Source organism: Rhinolophus sinicus, chromosome 2 (genome assembly GCF_057876585.1).
Source record: "Rhinolophus sinicus isolate RSI-liver-muscle chromosome 2, RSI-T2T, whole genome shotgun sequence".
Classification (NCBI taxonomy): Eukaryota; Metazoa; Chordata; class Mammalia; order Chiroptera; family Rhinolophidae; genus Rhinolophus; species Rhinolophus sinicus.
The window spans coordinates 164,187,253-164,199,282 of NC_142502.1; the positions used below are offsets into that span (position 1 = coordinate 164,187,253).

Sequence of the window (12,030 nt, forward strand, 5' to 3'; positions counted from 1 at the left end):
TGCAGTCCTCGGAAGGCTTGTCTGTGCTAGAAGATTTGCTTCCGAGGTTGTTCACATATTGCTGGTCTGAAGCTTCAGTTCCTTGCATATAGCCTCTGCTTAGGGCTGCTCACAACACGACTTCCCCCAGAGCCAGTAATCCAATAGAGAGAGCCCATGACGGAAGCCTTATGTCGGCAGTGATATGCCATCACGCTGCCCTATTTATTTGGTCACATAAACCAACCCAGGGGATGTGGGAAGGGACTACACAAGTTTGCGATTGGGAGGAGACAGGAATCATTAGAGACATCTTACAGGCTGTCTTCCAGAAGTGCTCTGCCTCAATTGCTGTCTTCCCACCTGAGTCCTCAGTTAAGATTGTCTGTTTTATACAATGAAGTAGCAAGTTAGAAGCTGACTATAACATACACCTAGTTTTGCTAATTATCTTCTTCTTTTTTTTTTTTTTTACTGTGGAAAAGGCCTATATTAACAGATTATGCTTTAACAGCTTACACTTTCTTGGGCTTTTTCTGGCTAACAGATTCTTTATTTAAATATTTGGATTGGGATTAATGTATAGTAAATAGGAAAATTAAATGTGTTTTGCCATGGAATAACTTTTACTATTATGTCATTAAGAATATAGAAACAGATCATGGCTTTGCTTTTTTTCTTTTTTAGTTGGCCAAGTAAAATTTGATCCACCCTTAAGGAAGGAGACAGAACCACATCATGAACTTGTAAGTAGTGTAGTCTTGGAATGTAATACTGAAAATAAATGTTTTAAATTAGTCTTTATGATATATTGTAACTGACTTAAAAAGCTAGTCACTAATATTTTCAATAGCCTTTGGGGAAATAGAAAGGTAGGTAATTCTGAAATTCAGAATAAATAAATCTGTGTTGCTGAGATTGAATATTTTCAAAATTACTTAGAAGAAACGTTCTCTGATTAAATATTTTTAATGCTGTCCCTTTAATTTTTTTTTCATTTTTGTTGTTCGGGTTTTGAGCAGCTTTCCGTGTATGTGTTTATTAGGATAAATGCCATGGTTCTAAACTAAAGTGTAGGACCAATAAAAGCACATCTTCTCACTAAATTTATGGGCAGTCTTTTAAGAGTGTAAGCCAGTTTTCTAAACATCAGGGCAGAGGCACATCTATTTGGGGTACTAAAACTGAGGAGAAACTAGGCATACATATTAGATCAAGTTTGTCATTCATTTAAAGCTTGCTAACTGTATGAACGTTTTTTGTTTTGTTGTTGTTGTTAATGTTTTATATGCTCCTTTCTAGATATATGATAATAGGTGCAGTCTTAGAAGCAAAATGCTTTGCAAATATTTGAGATCTTAATATTCTGTGGAAGAATAATACATGAGACTTAAAAAGCAAACAGAATTAATCCTAATGAAATTACTTTGCCAGAGCTCCAGATTATGTTTAACATTTTTTCTTTTTTATTTAATAATGAGAAGAAAGTAACTGTTAATAAGTAACAAGGATAGAAGTGGGAACTTTCTTCTTATTTTAACCCAATAGACCAAAAGCATACAAAGGAAATCTTTAGCATTTAACTTTTGGAGTTACTATAATTCAGTATACCAGCATGGAGGAAAGGAATGTTAAAGCAAAATTCTTTAAATGATCGTATTATAATACTAAAAGCCTGACATTTATGTAGAGAAGGGAGAAGTTTAAGAATAAAAAGTAGTCATGATGTTTATAAATGCTAATTGTATTTTGTTAAGGCAGTTTGAGTTTATTTGCTGTTTCTTTTTTTGAGTTGGCATTGCATGTATTTAAATTCTGCTAATTTAGTAACTGCATTCTAGAGCAAAGTTGTTTCAATGTTGCTTTTTTTAGATGCTCCTTAATATGATTTGACTTTGCCTTTGCCTTAATAAAATTACATTAGCAGGACTTGCTTCACTTATGAAAGTTTCCCTTTGTGAATTTGTGGCTTTTAGTCTAAGTGTAAATAACTTGGGTTTCTTGGTCTCTGCTAAACAGCCCGACAATGATGGTTTTTTGGACAGTTCAGAAGAAATATACTACACTGCAAGATCTAATCTGGTATTTCTTATCTTCTGATTTTTCTTTGTCAGCATTGTTTTAGTCTTAATTGTTTTTTTTTTTTGTAATGAAACATTTTGTCCAATTTTAATGAATTAATTGAAGTATTGTTTTATAAGTTCCTGCCGTTTAGCAAGCTTCCTTTTTATTAAGGATTATAGCAATTTTTTTCCTTTTTATTAAGGATAAGCAAGCTTCCTTTTTATTAAGGATTATAGCAAGCTTTTTCTCCTAACAAGTTAAATAAATATATTTACTCAAAGATATTATAATAAAAATATTTTTCCTTTTTTATGAAAAACATTTAATTTTCTTACCCAAATGTGTTTTTTTAATTACATTTCCTTATAAAAATGTCCAGTTTTAATGTGACTTGTTTTAATGAACTAGAAACAATCTATATATCCATATCCATTCATATATAAAACTATTCATATATTGCACATATAATATATATGTAATTTAAAAAATAATTTACCCTGATTAACAATGAAATCAGTCTCCGATGAAATTTTAATTTTGTAGCATTATATAATAACCACTTTTCTCAGGCCAAAATTTGGATTTTAAAGCCTCCTTGAAATTATAAATATTAAGACTGTCTTACCAGTAGGTAAGAAAAGATGGGACATTAACCCTAGTAAATATTAAATAAATAATACTTTTAATAGTTGCTATTAAATAAATAGTTCTACTTTGGTAGTTGGCCAGGGTCCTAAGTTACCTTCATATGCACTCCTAGATTCCACTTTTCTGCCATTTCAGTAGAATTTTCCTTCTCTTTCCTTGCTCTCTATTTCAGTAACATGCCTCTTTCAATTCTGAATGGTTTAAATGATTCTTTACATAAATTCTTAAATATATGCCATATAACATTTGTAAAAATGAAAGAAATTTTAGACATAATTACTCTTTTCGGGAAGTTTGCTGTCTTGATGTGCAGAAAATACTTGCACATAGAAACTCTTAGCCATGCAACAAAATAGTGGATTGCCGAAACTTTGCCAGGTGGTGACTGTTGGTGAGGAGAGGCTCACGTATAATGTAGGTACCAGAGGAGGAGAAAAGTTTTTGGGTTAATGTGGATTAATGATTTCTGGGAGGGACTAAGACTGATTTCAGTATTATATTGGAACCATTATAGATTCTTCAGGAAGAGAATGGATATATATATATGTATATATATATATCTTCTGTTTCACGGGAATTAATGTGGGAACAATAATTAGCATAGATCACAGTTTTGAGAGATGGCAGAGAAAGAGCTGAAATTATGAAATGGTCATACTACTACCGGAATTACAGGATTAACTCAGAAGAGGAAGATTAACCAAAGAGAAAATGATAGATGAAACCATGAGGTTTCATGGTTTCCCCAGCTAGGACTAAGTAAAAAAAAAAAAGTGTAGAAAACTGGTTACCTCAATGGGTGATGCCTGTGTGTTGCAGTCAAAGGTAGAACCAACACTGGAAGTTAAGGGAAAAGCAATGAAAATCTAGAAAAATCAGTAAGGTGCAGTGTTATAAAAGAAAGAAAGATGCATCATATGGCCCAAATAGGCCAGAAAGTATGAGGCTTGAGAATTGACCACCTGAGGAAGCAAGTGGAAAGGAATATTTGAAGAAAACACTGATTTCTGAATTGGAACTTTCTTCAGAATTAGACATGTAGCCAAAACAACAATTAGTGAAATTTATTATGGAAATAAAAGAATACAGAATCAAAAGTTTAATATTTTCTAGAAAAGACAACTACAACACCAGAAACGTAATACTTTTAGAGTTCCAAGTATTCTTTTCTGTAGCTATACGGAATCAACTTGAACTGTAACTAGTAACTTGAGTAAGTTAGCATGGCTCTGTTCCCTAGAGCTGCCCCCACCCCACTCCAAATAACCATGAGTTACTTATGATAGAGGAAGGAGTTGACAGGGGATCTTGTGACAAAGGTGGGCTTTAGGGACAGTTGTAGATAGTTCGGGCAAAAGAGGGATGAATGAAATATTTGTCAGATCCTGTCATTTATACAATCAACCTTGAAAAGCTCACTTCTGATGACAATAAAAGCTAACACTTACCTGGAAGTTTTTATATACCAGGCATTATTCAAAACACTTTAGATATATTAAATTATAATTCTTGTTTTACAAATGATGGGGATTGAAGGTACAAAGAAACTGAAATTGGTCTTATCACCCAGTGAAATAATAACAGAACTGGGATTTGACCGAAGCAACCTGGCTGAGGAATTCAAACCAAAATCACTAAGCTGTATTGCCCATACCCAACATTGTCGATATTTTGGTTTCCACTAATAATTGGGCTTGCGCTTGTGCTCTCTGTCTCCTTTTAATCAACATATATGTTTATAATTATTTTTTTATCTTGGTAAAATATACATAACATTAAATTTACCATTGTAACCATTTTTAAGTGTACAGTCCAGTGGCATTAAGTACATTTGTATGGTTGTGGAACCATCACCCTATCCATCTCCAGAATGTTTTCCTCTTCCTAAACTGTAACTTTTTTGGCCATTAAACAATAGCTCCTATTCTCCCTCCTTCCCCCAGCCCCTGGCAATCATCATTCTATTTTCCATCTCTTTGAATTTTTCTGTACTCTAGTTACCTTATATAACTGGAATCAAAGTGGAATATTTGTCCTTTTGTGATATATGCACCCCTTTGTTCATTGCAATGTTATTTACAGTAGCCAAGGTATGGAAGCAACCTAGGTGTCCATTGATAGATGAACTTATGGATAAAGAAGATGTGGGACAGTGGAATAATATTCCATTGTCCACTTGCTTGCACAATGGAATATTATGCAGCAACAAAAAAGAATAAAATCTTGCAATTTGCAACAACATGGATGGATCTAGAGGGTATTACGCTAAATGAAATAAGACAGAGAATGATAAATACCATATGGTTTCACTTATATGTGGAATCAAAAACAAAACAAAAACAAATCCATAGAAACAGAGACCAAAGGGGTGGTTACTAGGAAGGATGGGGGAGGGATGAGTGAAAAGGGGAAAGGGAATATAGTCAATAATATAATAAGTTTGCATGGTGACCGATGGTTACTAGAATTAATCATGTGGGGTGATCAAATTGTGAGGTATAAAAATGTCGTATCACTATATTGTATACCTGAAACTAATATAACCAATATAAGATTGTATATCAACTATGCTTATATACGTAAATATAAAAAGGTAAACATATTTGTCCTTTTGTGACTGGCTCACGTCACTTGGCATAACATCTTCAAGATTCATCCATGTTGCAGCATGTGTCAGAATTTACTTTTTAAGACTGAATAATATTCCATTGTATATATAAAACACATTTTGTTTATCCATTGATCCATTAATGGACACAAGTTGCATTCACCTTTTGATTATTGTGAATAATGCTGCTATGAACGTAGATGTACAGATATCTGTCGAGTCTCTGTTTTCAGTTCTTTTGGGTATATAACTGGAATGGGAATTGCTGGATCATATGATAATTCTACATTAAATATTTTGGAGAATAGCTGTAGTTTTCCATAGCAGCTGTGTCATTTTACAGTTTTCATCAGCAGTGTGCACGGGTTCCAATTTGTCTATATCACCATCAGCATTTATTATTTTCTGGTGGAGGCAGGTGGTTGTTTCTTTTTTTTTTATTTTAATAGCCATCCTAATGGGTATGACCTGTTCTTAGTTATCTCCGCTCCCTAATTTCCTAAATCCTTGGCACTAGAAACAAGATTTCAGCTCTAACAAATACATATTGCTGGCCATTAGAAGCCAGATGAGCCCAAAATGTCATCTTAGTAGGCAGTTGCCAACAAGATGACAGCCCTAAATCTTTTAGAACCCAGAAAAAAACAGTTACGCACTTAAAGACCTTGCTGCTACCCAAAAAGCTTCATGTCATCAGTGATTTCTGGTTGTTATAAGTACTAAGTGTATTCATTTATGATTTTGTAAATGAATTTCGAATATAATACCTCAATTTTCATTACTACAAATAAAGTGATTTTCTTTTTTTAAATCAGGTAGTCATATGAAACCAGAACAGAGCTTGGTTTTTTGGATTGTTAGTGAATAAAAAAGGTCTTTATATTTTGAAAGATAACGCAGTAAAAAAAACAACAACAACAAAAAAACAACTCACCATAATGTGATAATTAAATAGTAACACTTTTGCCTGTAACCATACAAGTGGGTTTATCTTATCCTCATAAGATGCTATCTTTAGATTAAAAGATTATATTACACATCTGTTGAGCTGATGCTAATTTTTTTTGCCTAGTTTTACTGTATATTTTGGCCTATATTCCAATGAAAAATATATTTAAAGTTAATTGGATGTAAAACATTATGTTACTAAGTTGGTGGGTGCAAAAGTATTTGCGGTTTACAAGGTTAAAAATAATTGCAAAAACTGCAGTTACTGTTGCACCAACCTAATAATTGCTATGGAGGAACATGAGTAGTAATATAATCATTACTCTGAATAAACTTATAGTATACCTGAAAGAGTAAGAATAAAATATTTAAATTAGAATTGAAAACATGTTAGGAAGATATAATCAGTTGATCATTATCAATAAACAAAAGTGCTATAAGATTATCCCTCAATTATGTCAAAATTGAATAGTCTATAAATAAAGTTAACTTTATTCTGGCAAAGAAACAGTAAATGCTATCTTTGTTTATTTTAAATCTATTGGACTATTTAAATCTGTTGAACTATTACAAAATTTACATTGTATGAAGACAGTTTCTAAGGAGATTTCATAATTTATTTCATAATTGTGCAATGATAGGACATTTTGTAGAATGTCAGACCTCACCTGCTGATAGTCATTTCCAAGCTGACCTTACAAAAGTCATGTTATTCAGTTTGAGTCCTCCTAAGTCTTCTGCTTTTATTAGTCAGAATAGCGCTTGATCAGTTAGTGTTCTGACCTCACTTGCTTTTCTGACCTTTTAAGGAATAAAACAATCTTTTTGAATTATCCGGGATCCAGTCCCTTTTTGCATCTATAGATTATCTGCCACATTAAAATGTATCTAACCACGTTATTTGTACCATAATTTTCTCAGTTTTTGATGAGAAAAAATTTTTCCTCTTCTGCTGTTCTTTTTTCTTGGTTAAAATATATTGCTAATGTACTTTTTTGTATGTGTGGTTTTGTAGCCAACTGTAGCAATTCTATTGACTTCCTGCTGTTTTCTCATCAGGTATAGACTTTGTAATCTCCTGAGAGAGTTATAAGGGGGAAAAACGGTAACTTCTTGATCATATATTTTCCTTTTCCAGTGTTCCGCGTTACATCCTTTATTCTTTTTCAGTTCTTTCTGATACCATGTTTTCTTAGAGGCTGTATCCTAGGTTTAGAAATACTTTCCTATTCAATAAAACAAACCACTGAAGTTAGGATTTTGTGACTCAGAAAAGGTATTTTAATTGGCATAGGTTGACCACCTTAAATTTTTGTCTGAGCATTCAGGTTGAATGTATACTAGGCTATTGAATGTTTTCAGTCCATGTCATTACTTATTTGATTTTACTGTGTTGTTGATTATTGTCATTCACTAATAAGTTGGTGCCTGATTGATGCAGCTAATTTTTTTATGTCTATACTGACATGTTCAATGTATGCTTATTTAGCTTGTAAAGAATGGCTCTATTTTACTGTCATCTAGTTATTTTGAGTGCTTTTCTAAACATAATTTTGGTAGCATTTTCCTGTTACAGAATAGCTTCCAAGTCCTTTTTGAAGAGCATTTTAGATCAGTCTTTCTTTGACTGCTTAAAAATATATAAATGACTACTAACTTTACCCAGATTTCACTTTTCTTTATTTCCTTTTTTATTTCTTCTCATTTTTATTGTCTGATTTATTGTCTGAATTCCTGCCATATATAATAATAGGTGCTTGGTAAAGAGTTGAATTAAATGACATTAGATAGTTATTAGAAGGACTTAGTGTAATTCTTTTACTTGATGACATGCCTAGTACATAGTTTTTGTTCCATGGTTGCTAAAACATACTTGATTTACAGAGAAGGAAATAATAAAGAATAAGTCCCTTTAAATTTTAGCTTGCCTGGTAGGGCTTTACACATGGCACATTTAATCATTAGACTTGGATCTGTCTACACCTTCTCCCTAGACTGAGTGTTATTCTGTATATGAACCTATGCTCAGTTTTCTATTAAAATACTACAGTAGTTTTATACTTTCTTAAGTACACTGCGATCTCAGTTGATTTTTTTTTTTAAATCATTATCATCAACTTGGTAATTGTCATATATCAGATTAGCTGGCTATTCTTACGACACATCTGTGTTTAAACTACAGAAGCTATGGCCACGCTGCACAAATACATGCTTTTGGAAGCTGTCATTTGATTAAAGGCTTAAGAGCTTATATTGGCTCAACAGGTTGCTGGTCTGGTAGCGTGCCCAGTTATCTACAGCTGAAGAAAATTTAGAAGTGTATTCATTGAGATACTACTTCTCTTTACTGTATACCAAAGTTTAAAGGTTTCTGTATAAAATTATGACCACTTAAATTGTTCGGTGTAATTGTGTGACAGTCTGATGATAGCAGTGATTTCATCCTATTCGCTAAGATACCTATTAACACTTTGTAAACGGGCATTTTCCCGCCAAATCGCGTCGTAACGCAGGGCTTTTTTGACATTTTCTCGCCAAAATTAGACTTTCCGTAAAATATTCGTATCTTTCGATCTGTTTGATATTTTTCTATGAAACTTTCAGTGTTTTAGTTTAAAAAGAGGTCTCTATTTATTTACTTTGCAAAATTTTTGCCAGTTCCAACTAGAGGCGATATGACGAGTTTACTCGTTTCCCGCAAAAAATTTAAGAAACAGGTACCCTTTTCATTAGAATTTCATGTGATACCAGTGCCACACTTGACTGGTCTTTTTTGTCTATAATGTGTTTTATCTTTTCTGTCACTGGTAAGAACATTTGTTATTATGTATGGAAGAACACAGATATTTAAGAAGACAAAATTTGAGCCTGTGTGAGCCCCCATTTTGATTTTTATTTTCATCCGATATATTTTGACAGATCTTATAGTACTTAAATGTTAAAGAGCTTTTCACTTAAATGTAATATACTGCTTAGAATCCTCTTATTCCTAGGCCTAGTAGTTTTGTAATCTAGAAATATTTTCGTGTGTATTAACGAGGCTGAAGTATTCGTTATTTATAGGAAAATTAACAAATGGCATTTGAACAAGCATTTATTTAGGGCTGAGTTAATGTGTGTTAGGTATTCTGCTAGTCCCTGGGCAGGAGGGAAGAAAGATGGGTTTCACAATTTCCCTTTGCTGGAGGAGCTCACAGCCTGGCTACTATTTTTATAGAATTGTAATTAAATTAATTAAAATGCAGTGTAAGTGGTAGAAGAAAATTGTATGTTAAATGCTATGGAGGCATGGAGAAGGTTTCAGCTATATTCCTGGACAGTCTTGGAAGGCTGCTTGCTCCAAGGAGGTAACTTTTGCATTAAGTCTTGATCATGCATCTGACAATATCTTTTAAAATTAGAAAGCGCTCTTAAGTAGATTGTGTTCTAATTAATATAAAATTCATTTAAAATGTTACATATTCCCCCTTTATTGTTAAAACCGTGCTTGGAATACAGTGGCTTAAAAGGGGGAGAAAAGGAAACTTGACTTTGTACTTTCCATGCTTGTCGGAAAGCGTATTTTTTTTGTCTCAGAAGGTGTTTGAGTTGAACCTATATATATTGCTTGCCCCTTTAAATTTCAGTTCTTAACTGTACAACCTACAGCAGTCAGTGGGAATGTATAAATAGTTAAGGAACTACCTTAATAATATTGAAGTTTTGCTACTTATACTTAACTCTTTAAAAATATATTAAAAGTCCTGACATGAAATTTATAATCTTTTGTAAGTCCATGTATATAATTTACTTTAAAAGAGCACCCTATTTTGTTTCTTTAAAAAATTATTACCTGCATAAAGTAGTAGTAGAAATATGAGAGTGTGTATATACATAATTATTGCAGATCTTATATACAAAAAGTCAAACCAAGATTTTTGTTACTTGTTTTCTGTAATCATTTTTGCTTCATTATAGCTTGAGGATATATTCCTTATGTGAGCTTTTTTTCTTTCTAAAAACTGACTTTTACAAATGGTAATTACAATAGCAATAACCATAAATGAAACTTGCATATATTATTATTCAAACAAGTTCCCAGAAAGTACTAAAGTTAAATAATAAAATATGTAAGTTAGGACTACATACTTCTGAAATCTAATTGTTAGAAGTCCTACCATGACTTCTTTTTAAGAACATATAGCAATACAGATTTATTTGCAGTCTGGGGTTTCTCTTTTTGAAATAATATGTATTAGTGTATCATGATTTGTGATATACTACTATTTTACTAAATATTTTATTTTGTACTAATAGGATCTACAACTAGAATATGGACAAGGACACCAAGGTAGTTACTTTTTAGGTGCAAACAAGTAAGTAAAGTTCTTTCAAAATTTAAATTCTGGAATAATTAAATTGCCTTAAAATATTGTATTTTAATATTTACAGTAGTAAATTGCATTAGTTTGATAGATATATTTTATAATGTACTTTTAACTTTTTTTATTGCTACCATGCTAATCATTTAGTCCATAATAGTTTATAATGGGGACAGTCACCTTAAATTTTTTATGTGAAGCTGCTTTGCAGACCTTACTTGTTAGAGAAAATTAAGTACATAAATATATGCTTCAGCAATTTTTATCTTTTATTTGTAAAGTTGACCTATTTATTCCTTACAAAACTTGCTTTGGTATATCTCCCAGGTGTGTTGGCCTCTGAAAACAGCTGGAAATATTCACACTGTTTAGAAACCTTAATTTAGCTGGTCAGTCTTAAAAGTGGATAATAGTTACAATGTGTCTAAAGTCTTAAAAGTTATCAATTCGTGCAAGAAACAAATGCAATAATTATTCAAGGCCTGTGCTACAGCACAGTGGTGGAAAAGCAGCTTTGCAAGGTGTAAAATATTCTGAAGTGTTTTTTATGTTATTTTGTCTAAATTTGAAGTCACTTGTGTTAAGGACTTTGTTCGCAAATTTTGGTATATTTTAAGAGACTGGATAATCAGGAAAAATACTTCATTTACCTTTTTTTGGTTCATTTTAAATATATTTTTAAATGATATACTTGCAAAAATAGCCCATCACTAACTGCCTTTCCAGACCCCATAGTTCCCATTGTCTAATTTCTGACTGTGAGACATTTTCATAGTATATGGTTACTTCGGCTAGGTAAAATGTTAATAATTTGCCCAACCTTCATTTTTTGATTAATTGGATCCCTGCTTAAGGAACTGTATTCTATATAACGAATCACTGGCAAGGTAGGTTTGCCAAAAGTTTGACCTTTGGCTGTGTTTCGTGTACAGGTATATACATACATGTGACATGAGCATGGATGTAGCACTTCTCTTACTGTACTGATATGTCTGCTTTATTCTTGTGATTAGGCATTGTTTTAAAACTCACAGGATTTCCTGCTTTCTCCATAGGTGATCAGGCAGACAGATTTCCATTTATGGGTTTCTACCTATTCCAGACCAGGCAGGAACTATCTAAGATAGTTGCTTTTTTGTTCAATGAATGCATATGTATTTTGACTTATTGGGTGGTTTTCTTTCTTTCTTTTGAATTCTGTTATTACTGGGGTCAACCTTTCTGACCATTGAAAACCAACAAAATATTATTTTTAAAAGAAAACTCTAAATTATTTCTGATTTTGTTTTCAATGTAGACTAAAAATTCTAAAGATAAATTATCTTCTAAAGACCTAAATAATATAGTGAAAAGAATAAAGTGAATTACACAATTCTGGAACAGTTGAGTCAAGTAGTAGTAGATGCCAGAACTGTCTCCTTC

General features: G+C 32.3%; 1 protein-coding gene across 5 annotated transcripts in view; it reads left to right on the forward strand.

Annotated features, from left to right (window-relative positions):
• The window catches only part of MAP4K3 (mitogen-activated protein kinase kinase kinase kinase 3), a 141,466-nt gene that overhangs the window by 89,796 nt on the left and 39,640 nt on the right, over positions 1-12,030 (forward strand). For 2 of the 5 annotated variants that reach the window (XR_012496304.2, XM_019742613.3), the window contains exons 14-17: positions 667-725; positions 1,999-2,061; positions 10,544-10,602; positions 11,463-11,495. Coding sequence is in view for 4 of the 5 variants with exons in the window: in XM_019742613.3 (XP_019598172.1) it covers positions 667-725; positions 1,999-2,061; positions 10,544-10,602; positions 11,463-11,495 (214 nt within the window). In the remaining variant the exon portion in view is untranslated. The remainder of the gene's footprint in view (positions 1-666; positions 726-1,998; positions 2,062-10,543; positions 10,603-11,462; positions 11,496-12,030) is intronic. The other 3 variants (XM_019742621.3, XM_019742630.3, XM_019742638.3) reach the window with 3 other exon arrangements.